This window comes from Abrus precatorius, unplaced genomic scaffold, assembly GCF_003935025.1.
Source record: "Abrus precatorius isolate BTA unplaced genomic scaffold, Abrus_2018 Scaffold4, whole genome shotgun sequence".
Classification (NCBI taxonomy): domain Eukaryota; kingdom Viridiplantae; phylum Streptophyta; class Magnoliopsida; order Fabales; family Fabaceae; genus Abrus; species Abrus precatorius.
Genome location: NW_020874384.1, coordinates 19,736,322 through 19,757,196, shown reverse-complemented (window position 1 = coordinate 19,757,196; position 20,875 = coordinate 19,736,322). Strand labels below are relative to the sequence as shown.

The window sequence follows — 20,875 nt, the reverse complement described above, 5'->3', positions numbered from 1 at the left end:
AAAGAGCAAAGTGGTCCCTTGAAGATGGAACCTCACAAAAAGAAGTGCAAAATTTTAAACCCGAAAGTTAAGTACGTACCATTTGTAATTGTAAGCAAGTTGATGAAAAGTATCTGGTTTCAGAGACATAGCCGAAGCTAAAGCACACATATTAATTAATTAAATTATAATTTTTTTTCTAGTGTGTGAAATCCAAGATAACTTTTTGATGTTCCATTGTTATCTTTATTGAGGATTTACCAAAGGTGAATCGCTCTTTAATGTGAAATACGTAATCCTCTCTTTCTGTGAAAAGATAGTAATACTCTCTTAAAAAAAATGATTGATTCGTTTAAAATGAATTTATAGGTGGACTTCCAACGCTGGAACAATTCCCTTGAAATCCAATAATTGGTATGATCTCTTTATACACACACACACACAATTTTTGGAAAGAGATTTGGTGGTCGGATTGCTGGGCAGACAAATTCAAACTCCACTTTCCAGTTTCCACAAAGGGGTTCCTAACCTAACCAATACGTTTTGTTTCATCTTTATAAATAACCTGTGCCTCTTAAGCTTTGTTTGAGAGTAAGAAAAAGTGGAGAAGAATTTAAAAAGAGAAGGATATGAAAAAAAAAGGTTAAACTCCTCTAATTTTTTTTTATATATTTAACACTGAGATGATAAGAGTTAATTATATAAATAAGATAAGTGCAAAAGCTATCAATTTCTGATAATTGAAGACGTCTCTTTTAGGAGAAAAGACGTCGTGATTTGTAGGGAGTAGGGATGATAGCATCTGTTGAACGGGAGAGGACCTCGTTAAGTTTAGAGATTTTTTTAAAAATAAATTTTGATATGGAGATGGAATTATACTCTATTCTTAAAGGTTTTCATATATTATAATTGATAAAAAAAATTATTTATTTTATATATATAAACTTAAATTTATAATATAAAGTTTGATTGTAGTTGAATAAAATCATGAACCACACAAATTTGCGTGTGTTGATCTATATTTATATATGTGTTATGTTATGCAATTGATGTTTTGTTTAAAAATATTTATTTTTTCAGTACATTTAAAATACTTTAAACAAATAACTAATTATCAGCTATTCCCAAGCATAAGCTAAGTATGTTTTGAATGCAAGATGATTAACACAACTCTATTTAATGACAGTTATAACCTTTCTTATTTTATAATTTTTTTCATTTTTATTAATAATTACGGTATATCACTTTTATTCAATTTTTTTTTATCTACAAATAAAAAAAATTTGAAAGAAGTTGAAAACAGATGATTTGTGGGCCTTTTCTTCAGTCAATTTTGTGGGCCTTTTCGATTGAGTCGCTCATGTACATTACCTTAGTCTGGGCCTTCTATTTGCATTCTCTTTTTGGTCAACGGCTTTTTATTCACTGAAACAGCAGAATTTCCGTCACTCGTTGTTTCAGTGGGTTACTAGTTACACTACATAGAATTGGAAAAGAGACTTGCTCTATGCAACCTCGTTTTTTTTACATCTCATTAATATTAAACTCTCTTAACAATAATTTAATTTACTATTTTTTTATTTTTGTTGATTAGTTTTTATTTTTAGCTTCTACTTCTTAAATTTTTTTGTTTTTCCATAACCATATTCTTTGAACGCATTTCAAGCACGTTACTACCAAAGCATGTTCATTATTTTGAATGTATTATATAATGCTTGATTTATTATAAAATAAATGGCATCTTCATCGGGCTTCGTCAATATGTCAGGACTCTTTTGAGAATAAGTTTTTTACACTAATGAAAATAACTTTTTGAAATTAGATTTTCACAATTACAAAAATTAATTCATGAAGTTATTAATTTTTTATAGAAATGATTTTTCGGAATCAGGATTCTACCGTTCTGGAAATAAGTTTTCAAATTTTACACTTTTAAAAATTAATTTTCAGAATTACAAACCATTTTTTAAAATTAATTTCTGGAAGTGTAAAATCTAGAAACTTATTTTCAAAAGTGTAAAGTTCTAATTTTGAATCATTATTTATAGAAAGAATTAATAATTTTATAAATTAATTTTAAAAAATGTGAAAATTTAATTTTGAGAATTATTATTATTGTTATTATAAAAGATGTTTTGGAGAAAATTTTCAAACTTTTAAATAGAGGTGTGAAAAACAGGGTGCAAAAAAAGAAAAACCCCAATAAAAAAATTAATAGTTATTTTGTGTTTCCTTCTGTTGGGCCAAGATAATAGAAGAGGAAGCTCGAGACAAGATATTACCTATGAGACAAAAAAATTAAGGGTACGTTTGAATTATATTTTTAGAACAGTTTTCTGTTTTTAAAACTGAATTCTAATAATAGGCTCTTTATAATTAATTCATTATTTTTTGAAAAAAATGAATTCAAAAGACAATATTCATAGTCAATGCGAGACATATGTTAACGAATTGGAAAACAAGAAAAAGAAAAAAAGAAGATAGTAAGGAGCTGCAATGGAGGCTTGCACACCAGTTAGAATATTTAAGATGTAACGTATTCACGGTACCGATTATAATAAAATTAGCATAAGCAGGTAACAAAATTTTGTAATCTCACAAAAATGTAAGGAAGTGTAAATCCAGGTAGCGTGTATCAACAACCATTTTTAATTTTGGTTATGGAAAAATCGAGAAAGGGGAACATGTTTATAATTAATACATTATTGATAAACATTAGACTTAATTTACAAAATGGTTTATAAAAGACACAGGAACATGTTTATGTACAAACCAAACGAGGCTACTACAATACATAGTTCAAGACATAATCAATCCCTCAACACGGCGGTTAAAACTGTCATGCGCATCAGCAAAGCACAGCTATACATATTTTTTAAGATGACCATCTTTTTGCTGTTTCTGCTCTCAACAAAGTGGAAACAGAATATATATTGGCTCACTGATTTCAAGGCTCTCCTAATTATTTGAAACAAGTTAAGATATTAGAACTCTCTAGGCACCAACGAAAGTGATCATAACAGAGAAATGAAGAAAACAAGATTACTAGCACAACCCAGCATTTTCCATAGCAGATTCAGGATGGTAATGAAGCATCTCTTTCCACATCATCTCCCTTATCATCTCTTCCCCTAGATCTTCATCAATGTCAAGATCAATTGGAATGATGGCTGGAGGGTCACAGTTAGGATCATATAGAGGTGCCATGTAAGGGTGTTGAAGCGCTTCTGTGACACTAATCCTCTTTGTTGGATCGAAAACAAGCATTTTTGCCAGTAGATCAATTGCCAATGGATGTGCATTAGGATAAAGCCGGGAAAAGGGGGTTCCAGGAGAATATGGAAGAGATTTGATATACTTCTTCGCCTTTGGATTATCAATAAATTCAATATCTTCCTCCCTTCGACTACCAAGGATATTGATAATCAATTTTAGTTGGTTGAGACACTCTGAACCAGGGAAAATAGGTTTCCGTCCAAGAAGCTCTGCAAAGATGCATCCCACTGACCATACATCAATAGATGTCCCATAGTTGTCACAGCAGAGTAAGAGCTCTGGTGCCCGATACCACCGAGTGACGACATATTCAGTCATGAACTGGTTCTTGCTACAGTTAGTGCGTGCTAACCCAAAATCACATATTTTTAGGTCACAATTTGCATTAATTAGAAGATTCCCAGGTTTCAAGTCACGATGAAGGATGTTAGCTGAGTGAAGATATTTCAAGCCACGAAGCAACTGCAACAAGGAACTTTCAATTGTTTAATTCAATGAACACCTAAGCAACAAAAATGATCATAATTTATAACTTCAGAAAGCCCTACAAATGCACCATGGTATGATTGATGTCAATTCTTAAGGGACCAACCATAGGTTTAGAAAATAAAAGGGAATTTTAGAAGGCAGGAGGGTAAATGCAAAATGCAACAAGAAGGAATTTAAAATGATGATATCACACAGGTCTGTAACCGTACTAGACCTTGACATATTGAGTTGGATTTTTACAAAACTACCACAAACTTAGTGCAGATTTGGAAAGTCCATAAAATCATGTTAAACTAAATTTTAACATGAAAGTTATAACTTGTAGCATTGAAATGAATACACGTTTGAGTAAATTTCACGTGAATCCAAACACACTATTACAAATAATTTCAACATGTGTATTTTCTGATCAGTTTCAACTCTAGAATACTAAACATACATAGAAAGTATATAATATGAACGCTTGCTATTCATGGTAACAAAGTTGACATATTTGAAGCCAATAATGTTCTGTTACCCCAACAATGGGCCAAAGATTCATACCTGAAACAGGAAATATTGACAGTGATCATTAGACAGTGCCTGAGAAGACTTAATAATCTGATGCAAATCCGTGTCCATGAGCTCATAAACCAGATAGACATCTTTGAAACTATTTCTATGAATAGGCATCATGATGTCCTTTAAAGCAATCACATTTTCATGGTGAAGATGCCGAAGAAGTTTGAGTTCGCGCAAAGTCCTCAGCGCATCAATCCGATTTTCAAAGGCATTTTGTATCTTCTTGATTGCAACCTTTTCATTGGACTCTCTATTCACAGAAGAGCACACAATTCCATATGCCCCTCGACCAATGGGCTTGATGGGCACGTATTTTGTATCAATCTCAAACAGGGTTTGCCACATGGAATAATAATGCTTGCCTTCAGTTTTGATCCCATTTGGAGGCTCAACAGGAGTCGCCATTCCCTACAAATCAACATCAACAAGTCCATGATTTCGAACCAATCACAATTCAGAAAGTTTCAGTGCTCACTGTTCAGTGGCGAGTAACAAGAATCACAAACAGACAGAGATAGTAGTATAATTATTAATCAGCAATAATCCTCCCCCTAATACAATTAAATTAAGAAATACTTGAAAGCTTTATGACTAACCAACCTAATTAGATCCAAATCTAAAATTTTATTTAATTAATCTAGATCTGTAGCAAATGAATGATGTGTTTAGAAAAACAGGGTTAAAAGCAAAGACACACTGGAGAGTAATTATTAAATAAGCAAAAAAAGCGAGTTTATTTACAAATGTGGAAAGAACGTAAGAGAAAAGGGTTACCTTTATATGGAAAAACGAAAGTGAATCGCTACAGCGGTGGCAAAGAATCGGATTTCATAGGCAAAAAGCGAAGATTGAAGATTTATTGAATGCAGAGGGTGTTGGCTTGGGTATTTTCAGCGATCGAGATTCCTTGTGTCGTCGGAAGTAGAGAAGATATTTGGATTTTGTGAATGGAACTGCTTCTCTTCTCTTCTCTTCTCTCTCTCACGACACAGACACAGACACACGCATGATGATGTAACAAAAGTCACACCCGCGTTTTGCTCCAGTGTCCGCACCTAGCCTAGCCTAGCCTACCCTCCTTTTATTTTCTGTTTTTTCTTTTTGTGATCATACTCCTTTTGGGCTACGCCATTCTTTTTTTTTTTTTAAAATTACTCAATATCCCTTCCGTCACTTGATTCTTTTTTTAAGAAAATAAAAATAATAGATTTTTTTATTTATAAAACGTTGCATTGGCTAAGTTTTATACTTTCATTAGTTTTTTATTCTCCAGATTAACTTCACCCTTAAAACGACAAATGATATTTTTTAAGATAAAATCTACTCCCCCTTTATAATCAAGAGAATTCAATATTCTTTAATATTTATCTCTTTTTATGTTTATTTTTTAATCTCACTATCCTATAATTATCTTTAGGAAATAATTCATTAGTTTTTGTAACTGCCTTTCTGTTTTGTTTTTTTTTATTTATAATTTTTAGTTTTCTTGTTTTATCTCTTTAATGTCACGTAAGCTTTAAGTTATTAACGGGTTTATCCCTTAATTCTCGTCGTTTGGATTCAAATTCACGAGTCCAGTTCCCTCTCTCGACGACTTCTAACTAAAGCTGGTTAAGAAACATGACATTATATACCTTAATGTGTGGATAGCATGACACTACAGAGTAACCCACCTTTAATTGTGAAAAATTAATATTTTTATTGAATACTCATTTTTATATTATTAATTGATTAGGATATATTATAGACGTAACTTTTGTATTCTATCGAATCTTATTAAGCATGATATATTTATTAATATAGTATACAATCACGCGAAAAAAGTACTTAAAAATGGTTAAATCGTGTTGTTATGAATTTGAGGTTTATTTTTTAAAAATAATGAGTATTACAAAAAAAAATGACCGGTTATTTTATCTTTATATTGATTCTTGAGAGAAAGATAGTGATTATAAGAATATGAGACGACAAAAATGATAGAAATATATAATTATTATATCTACGGAAGGCATAAATAGTTATCCTTTTAAGAAATTAAGCTAGAGAGTATACATTAACCAAAATTATCTCATGTAATGCTGTATTAGTCAAAGAAATTAATAAACGTACAGTTATAAAAATTTATCTCGACTGTTATATGAAATGCATCATAGATGAAAGCTAGTGCTTTTTATTCTGGTGATTATGAATATTTTTTGTATATTTTTTTAAATCTTTATTAATAAAGACACATCTTTACTCAAATATGTAATTTTTAAAAAAATCTTATTTATTACAGATGTTTGTATAAACTTAGCAATAAAAAATATAAATTAAATGAAAAATACTATTTATTAAATTTAAATGCTTTTATTTGAGAGCATATATTTTTTAATTATACCATATAATTAAATATTTGTGTCATATTTGTTTCTAATATGAAATTTATCCTTGTTATTTAGCTTAAAAAATTTTAAATTTACATTAAACTCCATGATATAAGCACTTAAGCATTACTTACCCAAGTTAGGTGGCTATTTATTCAGGGTTATTTATTTATTGAATAAAAAATAACAAGGAAAATAAAACGACACGAGTCAAATGACGTTGGCAGTTACGGGGCCACGTGGCTGGTGCGTGTCAAAACGGCAATGCGTTTGTTGCGAGGCGTGGACAAAGTAAAGGAGGACGATGAGTTGAGTTGAAGGAAGAAAGAAAAAGAGAAGAAGAAGAGAAAAATCAACGATGATATCGCAGTTCTTCGTGCTTTCACAGAGAGGAGACAACATCGTCTTCCGCGACTGTGAGTACCATCTTTCATTTCCATGATCCATCAATTTCCATTAACTCTGAATTCAAATTTTCTTTGTGACAGAGCGATTTCATCCACTCACTCCTTTTGTGTCCCTTTCATTTTTGTTAAATTAAATGAAATGCAGATCGTGGTGAAGTTCAAAAAGGAAGCGCTGAGACATTTTTCCGAAAAGTCAAGTTCTGGAAAGAGGATGCTGAAGGAGATGCTCCACCTGTTTTTGTAGGTATTTCAGTCTCCGTGTTCAATATCAACTTGCGTGTGTATTATTTATTGATAAAATGAGAATTAATTTATATACTTTTCCCTAATTTTAACCTCATTTTTTTTCTTCATGTGTGATCTTTTGGTTTTTGATAGAATATAGATGGTGTGAACTACTTCCACGTGAAGGTTGCTGGCTTGCTATTTGTTGCTACAACTAGAGTCAACGTCTCTCCTTCTCTTGTTTTGGAACTTTTACAAAGAATTGCACGTGTCATCAAAGATTACCTTGGTGTTCTCAATGAGGATTCATTTCGAAAGAACTTTGTGCTCGTCTATGAATTGCTTGATGAAGTCATTGTGAGTAATTTTTTCTATTATTCTTTCCTTGTACTGATGGCTTACTTGCAGAAAATAACAGTATAGGCATGTTGACAAACGAAGCATGCTTACCGCAACTTCGTTAATCTAACCCAGGTCCTAGAATCATGATAAGAAAGTGCACTTTTGTAAATTCACTAGTAATATTTTCTTATGTATCACACTTTGAGAAGCAGGGAAATTTTGTACGAGTGCTCCATATTTTTACTCTAACCATGGTGTATACGTTATTCATTTTTTTAAAGAGAAAACTGAACTGAATTGGTTACTTGGTTAATGTATCTATTGATCACTGTAAAATATTGAATTCTGTTTATTTCCTTCCAAACTAGTAAGCTTGTTAATTTTTTTGTGCCCCCTGACTGCAGCCTTTTCTATTTGATATATCTAGTTATACTAAAGTTGATTTATTTCAGGATTTTGGTTATGTGCAAACAACATCGACTGAGGTTTTGAAGTCATATGTTTTCAATGAGCCAATTGTGATTGATACTGCACGGATGCCTCCCCTTGGTCCTGCTTCCATTTTTATGGTAACTATTTTTAGATTCAGTTTGTTACATGCTGCAGCACATTGTTGGGTGTCATGCAGGGTTTTATTGACTTGTTAAACTCCTATATTTGCAGCAAGGGACCAAACGAATGCCAGGTACTGCTATTACAAAGTCTGTTGTTGCTAATGAACCTGGTGGCAGGAAGAGGGATGAGATCTTTGTTGATGTAATTGAGAAAATAAGTGTTACGTTCAACTCTAGTGTGAGTATTTTGGTCATCTTTTATATGGTCTTTTTCATGATGTCTTCCTCCCCTTTTTAATAAACACACTGCTGCAAAATTTTGGAAGTAATTGACACAAATTTGTTGTTGGAAACAGGGATTTATACTTACAAGCGAGATAGATGGCACCATTCAAATGAAGAGTTATCTTACTGGTAACCCAGAGATTCGACTTGCTCTCAATGAGGACCTGAGTATAGGAACAAGTGGTAAGTTGATCCATGTCATATTTTTGTTCGGCATGAAAGTTAAAATGCTGAGAAAAATGTGTATGAGTTTTCTTATGTACTTTTTTTGGTTGTTTTCTTACATATTATCAACTACTATGGATGGAAATTCTTTGATGTCATTCCCTTATCTATTATATATTTAAGTTATTGATATATTGAAAATGATTCTAATTTGGTTAGTGTCAATAAGGGGATATTTTTAGTTGGGTTTAGTTAAGTGTTGGTCAAATGATCTAATGGATAATTTTGTTGAAGAGATCTGTGATGTTGACTAGTTGATTTTTCATATCCTATCAGCTTTTGCTATGTGATCTCATTCTGTCATCTTTAACAGATTATAGAGGTTCGAGTGCTGTGATTTTAGACGATTGTAACTTCCACGAGTCTGTACACCTTGATAGTTTTGATGTTGATAGAACCTTGTCATTGGTAAGTACATAGGACACTAGCTTACATATATAGAGTATCTTTGAGTCCCTTCACTAATTACTGTGCCAATGTTTGATAGGTACCACCTGATGGTGAATTTCCAGTCATGAATTATCGTATGACTCAAACATTTAAGCCACCCTTTCGTATTAATGCATTGATTGAAGAAACAGGATCTCTCAAGGTGGTTCTGAACGTCCTCACATTTTCTAAATCTTCATTTTATTTAGCATGTTATGATAATCTGCATATTTTCATAGGCTGAAGTGACCATTAAAGTGCGAGCTGACTTCAACTCAAGTGTCAATGCTAACACCGTTCTTGTACAGATGCCACTTCCTACGTTTACAGCTCGGTATTTAATTTTCTTCATGATCATTTTACATATAATTTAAATCATAGTTGATAGTAATGATTTAGTGTGTAGTTGTGAATAATGAGCTTGCTAGCTAACTGACAGGCTGGTTGGTCTTTTTGATAAAGGATCAGGACTTAAGTTACTAGAGCCCATATATTAGGTGGGCCAAATGAGGTAACCTTCAACCCACAAAAAAAAAAAAAAATAGAAAAAAAATCCATCATGCTTTAAAAAGTTATTGGCAAATGACATTGATGTTAGGCATAGTTGCTGCAACCTTTGAGTAAGCCGCAGAATTTGTTTCTTTCTTGCAATCTGGACTACATCAAGCACAAAAGATAGACCTCAGTAATTAACCAGAAAACCAGAAAAATCCCTAGCTGACAGGTTTCCTTTCCTGTCACACTTGGTTGCTTGCTTGTGATATTTTCTTGCTATTAGTAGAATGGATGGACATTAGATTGCTGAAAGCGAGATTATGAAAAAGAAAATAGCAGCTGATTTCACCATATTGATTTCTAATGCATATATGCCTTTTCAACTTTTCAAATTCTAGCAAGCCATCCCCTTTAAAGCATCCATTATTCCCACACATAAGCATTCAAGATAAAAAAATAATATATAGTGTTCATGGGCAAGTTTACCTGTCAAACAATAATAAAAGAGATTCTTAAATTGAGTTATCAGAATATTATCTTATAATAATTATTTCTGATTATCAAGAATATCATAATTTAATTATTTGAATCTAAATAGTGTGATAAAGTAAAATGATAATATAAAATGATTAAATGAAAAGGTAATTAAAAGATTAAAAAAAAAAATGTAATATTAACATTTTTTCCTTAAACTATTAACTCTAATAGTGATGCAAGACAAAAAAAAAAGAAAAATATACAAAGTTTATGAATTTGTTAATTTAATAATGATTGAAAAAAAAAAAGTTTAATTCACTTGATTTTTTGTTTCATTTTACTTTATGAATTTATTAACTATATAAAGTATGATCGCTTACAATACAATTAATTATGATATATTAAGAGTGATTAATTTTTAACATATAAATATAAGTTCACTAAAATAAAAAAAAAAAAGAAAAAGAAATTGCAATTGTCATCAAATATAAAAATCACATAAAATATGTAAATAATTCACTATAAGTCTAACTATAGATTTAAGTATTTATAATAAAATAAACAAAAATAACAATAATAAAGAAACTAATAATTATTCGAAAAGAAAATACAAACTAAAGAAATTCCAAAAGAAAAGATATCCCTAAAACATGTTACTTAGATTTCAGAAAAATATCATATGTCTTTACTAATGATTTTCATTCTCAACTCCTAAAGTCGTTACAAATAGATTAGTCAAAAGCATGTAAGTCAAAAGATCTTCGAGAGAAGATTTGTCTTTCAAATGTGTGAGACCTTTTTATATGGAGTGTAAAATCCATAAAAGATTATGATTTGACATTCTAAAGACATGCTTTATCTTTAACGAAAATATAATTTATCAATAAAGAAAAATATGATTTTTTGTTGCCAAATTTAAATTTGAAATTCAAATTCACTCTTATAAACTTTTAAAAATCTCTTAATTAGTTGTATCAAAAGCTAAGTACAACCATACATATCCTCTAGCATGGCTGTGTAGGTTCACGAAACACTCCTAAACTGACTTTTAAGCAAGGTCATGCTTCTTGCTGTGCGTGACCTTGCTTTCTATCAAAATTTCTTCAATTGTAACCAAAATGCTTCCTTAATTCATTAATAAATGATTTGTAATAATATGTAACAATTAATAAATAAATCAGTGTAAAATTTTTATCAAATAAAGGTCAAGCATATAGAAATAAGTTATAAAGTCACTCCAAAATATTAGTATTGAATGTCTCCAATTATAAATTAGAACCATAACATTCAACATGAAAAATGGAGAGAAAAGAAAGGAGTGCTTACTAGTTTTGGCACTAGCACCACTGTGGTAGTCACTGCCTCACTGGTGACTGGCTGTGAGAAAGAAAATGAGATAAGCAGGGGAACTATTCATGTACATGCCAAAGGTTCATTTATTATTCTTGATATAGATGGGGTGGTTGGAGCCTGTTCTACTAAATATGTTATGCTACCTTTTGTTTTTATTTTGCATGTGTGTGAGCATATTTTTTAAAATTTATTGGAGAGACCAGGCCAAAAGGTCCGATCATTTAGATACTTAAAGAGTACCATCCTGATTACTTGATCTTACATCCTGTTGGTAAATTTATTTTCAACTTTTCAGTGTTAATTTTGAGTTAGAACCTGGAGCAGTTGGACACACCACTGATTTTAAGGAAGCAAATAAAAGACTGGAATGGGGCCTGAAAAAGGTAATATTGATCTTTTGTTTATGCATTAACAATCAGTATATTTTATAACACTGGTTTATTTGATGTTCTTAAAGGATCTTCAGTTGGTTATTTGAAGCTAATATTAGTAATATTAATTGATGAAAATATGGTGGGTCCATCCTTTCTTACAGGTTGTTGGTGGGTCTGAACATACTTTACGAGCAAAGCTGACATTTTCACAGGAGCTACATGGTACAATGCTGATAGTTCTGTTTTGGCTGAATGTTTCAGAGACATTGCTCTTTGTAATATGAATTAACACCTCTGTAATGAACACAGGAAATATCGTGAAAGAAGCCGGGCCTCTTAGCATGACTTTCACTATTCCTATGTACAATGCTTCAAGGCTTCAGGTAAAATGCTAAGGATTTTATTGAAGCTACGTTTCCTTTTACATTTGTTAAATAAAGGTAGATAGTCTGTGTTGGACTTTTATACATGTTTGTTAAACTTGCCAGATTTTTCTGATAATATGGTGCTGTAATTATACTGCTAATCTAGAAATTAAATCTTATTATGCCTTTGTTGTTTTTCACTTTTTCTCGAAGCTTGTGTGTTAATGGATGCTAAAATTGATTGTGTTATTATCCCTTCATGATTTGAGATGTAGATTCAACTTTCCTCTTTGTTCTTGCAAATTGAATTTTCCATCTGTTTTATTTGGACCCCCTCATCTTAAATAATTCTAAGACTCCATTTTTTTATGCAGGTGAAATATTTGCAAATAGCAAAGAAGTCAAAAACACACAATCCTTATCGCTGGGTTAGATATGTAACCCAAGCAAACTCATACGTTGCTCGGTTGTAATTCCAGTCGCTTCTTGTCCAAATGCTGAGGTTACTTGCTTGCCAACTCATTGTTGTTCGTGTATTCTGAATTATTCCAGAAAATTGCATGTGACGTTTTTTGTAAGTTAAAATCGACTGTTAAATTTGGGGTACGGCAGCATAACACGTGAAAAGATGACAGGCTTTCTGCCCCTAGAAGTGAAGATGACTATGACTAGTTAATGTCATTATTGGCTAAGTGGAAACTTGACCGGAGTTCTTAAACAACTGTTTTACTTCAGAAATTTTTATTTTTTTTGGTTTTTCATTATAAAAATATCACATTGTTTTCATTTTATTTTATTTTAAAAGATTTGTATAAAAAATAATAAAAATAATTAAAGACAGATTGTAAAGCAGACAATGATAGTAAAGTTGTGTAATGTGGAGGGCTGACTTCTAAAACGAAAAGTGATTAGAGACCTTATTTAATGTCGGTAATCTTATGAAGTGATTAGTTTCCAAAGTAATTGGTTGGACTCCAGATATTCGTTGGAATGTATATGCCATTGAACCTGAGCTGGTTTTTGACGGGAATTTGATTCCCCTGGCCCCGTATGTCATGAAGGCAAAGGTCAAAAGGAAAAAAGTGAGAGGAACGAGGAAAGGGTAATCTCGTTTGTGCGACTGTTGTCAAGTTAGGTAAAATAAGGTGCAAAAGTTTTATTGTGGAAGCCAAGATTGTTAGGGATTAGTGGGATTCAGCCAACTTAGATCTTATAAAACAACGGTATTCCCTGTTATTATGTGGCCAATAATGTCTCGCATAGACGTGTCCGAGGTAAAAGCCACCAAAGATTCGATTAGTTGTTCTGGCCGAGTTGTTGCCTTTTTGGGGCATGCAAAGTTGTTTGCCATTCACCTGCCTCTTTGTGTTATTAATTGATAGCAGGAATCACATCTAATCGTGGCAATCTGGTGAAATTAATCGATACTTAAAATATCAAGTTGATTGATTTTCGTGCTGATACACCTTATTAAATTAAACAGAAGCATATTCATGTTAGGTGGAACTAACCTTCGGCAGAATAGTACCCATTGTCTGCATGTTAAATGTAGTGATGGTTAGCGGTGATGTTATAAACGCATGATGCACGATAAATGGTATATTCAGTTTAGTCCATTCGATGGTTGGTACGTATAAGTTGCCGAAAGAACCAGCGATTGAAAGTTTAAATAAGAGAAGTCCTAGGTGTGATTCTCATACCAGGGTAAATTTGCCAAAATTCCTTTTTTATACTGCCACATTTTTTCTTACTCTAATATTTCCTCTCGTGTTATGAAAGAAACGTTCTTAAAAAAGCACATTTAACAGATACCCCATAAATAGGAATGAGTTATATTCTCTTTCTAATAATAGGAGGGAAAGGATACTACAGGACCCTAATATATTGTAATAGCAGAGGAGTAACAGAAATTAGGACACTGGATGCCACTGCGGCGACACTACAATTGTTTAGTAGTCCCCACTGGCCAAACTACCAAACAAATAAGTAAGAACAGATTCTGGCGTTTCTCCTTCAGGTCTATTAGGGACACCGTAGTTATTGTTAAGAATCTCGTTGGCTGATGTTTCCATTACCACAAAAATTTTCACAATTTTTTTTCATATTTAATATAAGCATAAGGGTTATAGATTTGGAGAGGTAAAGGTTTTGACCGCTTCATATCTAAATTAAATACGGCTCTGAAAATTTAGAAGCATCCTCAGGGACTATAATAAACCAAGTGAGAGCGATTCATTTTGGACCACGATGAAACTTTTGTTTCCCGTCTATAGCTATGAAATGGTACTGTTGTCAGAGCATCGTGTGATTGAGCTCTGTATGTGTACATGATATGTTCCCACAAGTTCTTCGTCAAAGGTGAACTTTTTATATATGGCATAGATTTATTATTCTTTTAAATATAACAATTGTATAAGTAGAAGTTTAGGCATTTATATAACATAGCAGAGTTTGATTGCTTCGTTTGGTAAAGTAAGGAGTGTAGAATTTTTGGTGGAATTTTATCATATAAAATTTATTTAAAAGTTAGTAAAAGTAAAAGCAAAATATTTCATATCAAATTTATATAAAAATTAAACATAATACTTCGTAAATTTAAAAATGTCCAACTACGTCACACATTGACTTCGTAATTTTAAAAAAGCATTAACGGGTTTCATAGACTTCACATTGACTTTCTTCACGGCACAATCTAACTTTTAACATACTGAATTACATGACACACATTTATGCATTATATTAACTGTCCAATTTGGTAGGAAAAGCATTTTAATGTTTAATTATTATGGCTATATTTCTTTTTTTACTTTATCTTTTATTCATAAGAACTGTATAAAGAATGCTCTATTGTTTTCATCTTAAATATTTTAAATAAAAAAAATGAAGTAAAAAAGGATAATATTTTCATTATTATTAAAATACTGAAAAAGGTTTTCTCAAATTAAATAGATCTTAAAATTTTTACATTAGATTTTCATTCAGTAATGATATTTTAGTTATTAATTAATTAAGCATATAACTTAACAAATTAAAACCTTATAAAAACTAATAATTTGTTATTAAAAGCTGGTATTAACCATTGTACATCCCCCTATTCAATAATGAATTAACGAAGGTAGAAATTTGCATGTATGTATTTACCATATAAAGCCAACAACAGGGTCGTCAATAAAGTAATCAACTTGTCCAAGATGTGACATGTTAACGTTGAAGTTGTGGCCGAGAGACATAATTTTAACCAGGATAATGGGAATCTACACGAACATTGAATAATATGCCTTTTGAATTTCTTAAGCATTGGAGAAATCATCGACTAAATGCAGCTCAGTGCGTACGTGGACATTTGATCACGATCCTTTGCGGTGGAAAATTAATTAGAGAATATTAGGTATCAAATATTGTTTACCTTACATAAAAAAAAGTTATAAATATTCAATCGCGTTTGAGAACTTTTCTTTCTTTTTCTTTTCTTTTTTCTATGAAAAAATCTAGAGTCTAGACTATTCAAGTCCATATACATTTGATATACGTACAACACGCGTGTTGATTGTTGAAGTGTAAAAACGACCACAATTTACAATCACAGACACGCGGTACTAACTTTTCCGGCTAGCCTGAGAAATTAACCTTTTTGCGTGCACTACTGCTCCTCTTTCATCTATCTACATGTAAAACAATTGATTGTCTAAAGTAGTTTACGAGTATAATTAATTAAATTTTAAATTGGTATTAAGATAATTATTTGGTTTTATTTTTATTGATTTTCATATATTTTGAATTATTAACATTATGCAAAGATATGCCGTGTAATACATGTATTAACGTGAGCAAAGGAAGTATTAATTTAATTTAACCATGATAGACATAGTGCTCATCTCTTGTCAGCAGAACCTGCTGTGTGGTCTTAGTATTATTAATCTCCAGTCATATTAAAGTGATAATTATAATGTGTTAAACAAGTGAAATGAGAGTGTAGAAGAGCACTGAAAAGTTATGATGAGGGTACCCTCATCTTAGCCTCCCTCCTGAAAAAGAATCTCATCGTACTCTAACCATTATCCAAACCATAAATTTCAGAATGACCCATTGCTAAATGCTTCCTTTGTATTGTATATATACAGTTCTTCGCTGTTTCTTCTTCCATTCCATTCATTCACCTTTTCATTCAATCATCTCTTCCTTCCCTTCTCTTCTTTCTTTCACTCTCTTTATATAACTGTTGACATATCAATCATCATCATTATCATAAAAAACAGTTAGCATGAATTGAAGGTCTATAATTATAGTATATATAAAGCAAACTTAATATATGTTAAAATCTATGGAACTCCCTGATTGTATCTATAGTAGCCAACCAGTTACCATTCTCCCATGTGCTCCAACACCAAAACATTCTCTCTATCTCTCTAATCTTGACGACCAAAAGTTCTTGAGGTTCTCCATTAAGTATATGTACCTCTTCAAGAAATCCGTGAGCTTGGATATCTTGAAGTCGTCTTTATCAAGAGTTCTAGTGGATTATTACCCTTTAGCTGGAAGGTTGAGGAGGACTAGCTCCCAAGATGATCACAAGCTTGAGGTGGATTGCAATGGAGAAGGTGCTGTGTTTGCCGAGGCTTTCATGGACACTACTACTCAAGAATTACTTGAACCTTCCAAGACTCCAAACAAGTCATGGAGGAAGTTCTTGTATAAGGTCGAAGCTCAGAGTTTCCTAGATGTCCCCCCTCTTGTAGTCCAGGTAAGACTAATAATTAATTCCTTTCATATATTTTTTTTAACCTTCGAGTTTTTAGAATTATTAACTGGTCAATTAATGTCATAAATTTGAGATTTCATGACCCAGCAATCTATAATTGGATTCTTGGATCTTACCTCCCTACACTCTTCTAAGAAAAAGTTAAATTATAAGATAAGTGAACTTATGTAAAAAATATATATATATATACCCTTTTAAGTCTTCGAGATATAATATAGAGCAATTTGAGTTTCTTGAATCATGACAACTGCACTCTCTCAACTCTGTTTCTATAAAATGAACTTCTTATCTCAGTATGTAATATCATTCATTTTATTCTTTCCTTAGTTGTTTCTTCACTATGATGAAATTCAGTTTCAAAAACCTTGTTTGATTCTCTTATAAATGAACGAAATGATGTTTACAGTTTTTTTTGCAAAAAATAAAAACTCTGAGCTGATATGGTTGAACTTATGGTATTGGTTTTAGAAGTTATTATTTATTGTTAATTGATTAATCAGTTGGTTATAGTTACTGTCGATAATTTATAAAATAAAAATGGAAGTCATGAAGATATGACATTCGTGAAATAAGATTAAAAATCTTGTTGGCAAAATAATTATGTTATCTAGGCTTAGTCATTTCATCTACTTGGTTGTTGGTTCGTGCTCCAATATCACATATTACAGAATCTAACCCCGTCTGTTTAAAGTATTCCTTTTATAAATGTATAAAAAAATAATTTATGTTTTAGAATTATATTGCGTTTGTTTATAACTATAAAAAGTATTGTTTGTTTTAAAAGATAATTCCAGTTCTACTTTTTTGAAAAAAAAATAAAAATAAAACAACTTCTGAGAATATATTTTTATATTTTATTTTTTTTAAATGTAAATAAACTCAATAAACATTTTTAAAATAGTTTTGTTAAAAATATTTTTTCATTAAAAAGAAGGAAACAAACTCATATCTAATACAATTTTAAATCCTATTTTACAAACAATTTACTTATAAAAAAATATCATTGTTTTTAAAATATGTTTCACAAAGTTGTCAATATTTTAAACATTTTATACAAAAAAAATCTAAATATGTAAAATTATTTCATTTAAAGTGGTATTATTTTGTTGATAATAATCTTATAAATTTGCAGAATTATTCTTCCACCTTACACATTAAAGTTTTCAACTCCAGGAGTTAAAGATTAAAACATGGTGTCGCGTTTAATCGGTCAAAAATTTAAATTCTTACACACGTCTCCATTACTCCTTGTATTTTCAATATTAAATAATTGGTTTTTATACTTTCATATTCACTCTTTCTCATTTTATCTTTCACTCTTTTATTGTTTTCCTTTTTTATTATATAATTTATTTTGTTCTCCTTCTTCATTCTCTATCTATTAGAGAGACCCTAAAAAGATCTCTTGAGTTCTAAAGACTTAATTTTAGATACTATCTTTGCATATTAAACTCCATTTTGATGGAAACAAACAAAAAGAGAATTGGGCGGATTGACCAAATTGTCCATTCTTTTTCTATTTTCAGGTAACAAGTCTGTGCTGCGGGGGAATGATCCTGTGCACCGCGATCAGCCACTGCCTATGCGACGGCATCGGCACGTCTCAGTTTCTCCACGCTTGGGCCCAACTCACCGCCAAGCCCCAAGCCCATTTGACCATCATGCCCTTTCACTGCCGACACCCTCTAAAGCCCAGAAAACCCCCACAAGTAAAGTTCCGGCATCCGGGATACACCGCAGCAAGCCCAAGCCCTCAAGTGAACCTCTTCAACCTGATACAGTCACACCCCTTGGTACCCACATCCCTCACCCTCACCCCTTCCCACCTCCTTTGCCTCAAGAAGCAGTGCATCCCCCCTCTCAAGTGCACCTCATTCGAAGCAGTTGCGGCGCACACGTGGCGCTCTTGGATTCGATCACTTAACCCATCACCGCCCTCCACTCTCCTTGTCAAACTACTGTTCTCGGTCAACGTTAGAACAATAGTTAATCTACCACACGGGTATTACGGAAACGGGTTTTTACTAGCGTGCGCTGAAAGCACCGTAGAGGATTTAGTGAAGGGCAAGCTTGAGCATGGTGTGAAACTTGTGCAAGAAGGCAAGGCGAGGTTGAAAGATGAAGAGTACGTAAGATCAGTGGTTGATTTGTTGGAGGACAAGACGGTAAAAACAGATCTTTCTACTACTTTGGTTATATCACAGTGGTCTAAACTGGGTTTGGAAGAGGTTGATTTTGGAGAGGGTAAGGCTTTGCATATGGGTCCTTTGACCACTGATATTTACTGCTTGTTTTTGCCGGTTATGGATGATGTTGACGCCGTGAGAGTGGTATTGTCTGTGCCGGAGAACATGGTCGACTCTTTTCACTATCACATGAAACAAGGTTGGCAAACTAAACAACAAAATGGAGATGATGATAACAATGGGTATCATGAAAATGGATTCCTATGAAATATTCACTTTTTTATTTTTTATTTTTTTTTCAATTTTTTTTTTCTGCTGTTCAGGTATTTTGTTGTTATACATTGATATGTAATCCACAAAAAAATCTGCCTCACTTGTTTGGCTGGGAAAATATTTGAATTGAAAGAAAATCCTTATAAAATTATGACTCTCTCTTGTTGTTATTTTATTAATAATTATTTAGCTGTTCCTTTAGCCTTGAAGGACAAATTGACTAGTGAAAGCGAAAGGTTCATTCGCATCGTATCTTCATTTTCTACAAGATTGCCGACCCGCAAAGTCGGTGACACTGATTTTTGAAGGCCGAACGAGTATATTTATGTAATTATATTTAAAATAAATCACTTCCTAAATTTGATTAATGTTAAATGAAGAATAAAAACACTAGACACATTTAACTTGAAAGAGTTATTAGAAATTGAATCTCCTTGGCTCCACTCAATATGCATCCAGAGTGTTTTACTAATGTCATGTCAAGAAGATAAAATATCGACCGTCCAATCATATTCTTTACATCAATGAAGAGAAGGAAACCATGTGTTTTGTGCTTAGTGGATGGAATCAAAGACCCAAAAACAGATTAAAGCATATATCATTGATATCTTAAACCAAAAAGGAATAACTCATTCTTCTCACCCTCATCATCATTTTATTTAATTACTATCATCATTGTATCTATTAGTTCCAAATTACAACTTTGTGTTTCAACATATCACGCCCTGTCATCATTTCATCTCAACGTTACGTGCCAACATTTAACGGGGCGAAAACAGGAATATTGTAGTCATTAAGTTAACAATTATAAATTAGACACTTATAATAAATTGTTAAAATAAGATAATTATTGTCCCAACTGTTCATAAAGTAATTTGATCGTTATCTTTTGTTTAAAGCTTTTAACTTTGTTGAAAAAAACATTTTAAAAAACAAGAAAAGGCTACTAAATCTAATTGTGATATTTATATTGATATTTTTTTCTCAAAACTGGAAATAAAAAAGGAGAATTCTGTCAAAATAAATAAATGAAAAGATGAACAAATACAGTAAACTATTATTACCCGTGCAAGGTAGAAACATAACTTACACTTTTACATCTGAATTTAAAATAATAAAAGCATTTGCTGGTGAATGTTGCGGAAGTCAAAAGATGCGTAATCTTGTCATATATAGAATTAGGATAAAAATGGAGATTTGTATATATTAGTTGGGAACGCCCAATGGTTGAGGAGTGCATAGGATAAGATAATAGGACAGAGTAATGGCACATAAACTCGAACGAGTATCCCAATCGGAATCATCCTCCCTGTTGTGTTTAGCTTTTGTTTGATTTGATCATCTGCTTTGCACTTTCTTCCTCTTACTATTCCAAAACCTATCTCACCGATCCTGTGTTCTGTGGACACAAGAAGATATCTTTGTCGTTTCAATCTTAAAGATATGCACAGCTTA

General features: G+C 31.9%; 3 protein-coding genes across 5 annotated transcripts; 2 read left to right on the top strand and 1 right to left on the bottom strand.

Moving 5' to 3' along the window:
- Window positions 1-2,613: 2,613 nt before the first annotated feature.
- Window positions 2,614-5,394, bottom strand: LOC113866375 (mitogen-activated protein kinase homolog NTF3). Of its 2 annotated transcripts, XM_027501273.1 has the most exons (3): window positions 5,080-5,394; window positions 4,288-4,713; window positions 2,616-3,717 (listed from the first exon to the last, which is right to left on the bottom strand). In XM_027501273.1, the coding sequence occupies exons 2-3, from the start codon at window positions 4,708-4,710 to the stop codon at window positions 3,025-3,027; spliced, it is 1,116 nt and encodes a 371-aa protein (XP_027357074.1). In that variant the 5' UTR covers window positions 4,711-4,713; window positions 5,080-5,394; the 3' UTR covers window positions 2,616-3,024. The 2 variants fall into 2 exon arrangements, with proteins under 2 accessions (XP_027357075.1, XP_027357074.1); XM_027501274.1 differs by having other exon boundaries at window positions 2,614-3,717; window positions 4,288-5,382.
- Window positions 5,395-6,961: 1,567 nt separating this feature from the next.
- On the top strand, window positions 6,962-13,095 carry LOC113866374 (AP-4 complex subunit mu-like). Of its 2 annotated transcripts, none has more exons than XM_027501272.1 (13): window positions 6,962-7,087; window positions 7,224-7,318; window positions 7,457-7,660; window positions 8,098-8,214; window positions 8,309-8,437; window positions 8,556-8,667; window positions 9,023-9,117; window positions 9,197-9,301; window positions 9,378-9,472; window positions 11,759-11,846; window positions 11,999-12,059; window positions 12,147-12,220; window positions 12,577-13,095. In XM_027501272.1, exons 1-13 carry the CDS (start codon window positions 7,030-7,032, stop codon window positions 12,673-12,675), a joined length of 1,332 nt encoding a protein of 443 aa, XP_027357073.1. In that variant the 5' UTR covers window positions 6,962-7,029; the 3' UTR covers window positions 12,676-13,095. The 2 variants fall into 2 exon arrangements, with proteins under 2 accessions (XP_027357073.1, XP_027357072.1); XM_027501271.1 differs by having other exon boundaries at window positions 8,556-8,697; window positions 12,577-12,844.
- A 3,196-nt stretch (window positions 13,096-16,291) lies between these two features.
- LOC113866295 (fatty alcohol:caffeoyl-CoA acyltransferase-like) lies at window positions 16,292-19,414 on the top strand. Its single transcript, XM_027501176.1, has 2 exons — window positions 16,292-16,943; window positions 18,488-19,414. The coding sequence occupies exons 1-2, from the start codon at window positions 16,512-16,514 to the stop codon at window positions 19,412-19,414; spliced, it is 1,359 nt and encodes a 452-aa protein (XP_027356977.1). The 5' UTR covers window positions 16,292-16,511.
- Window positions 19,415-20,875: the final 1,461 nt, after the last annotated feature.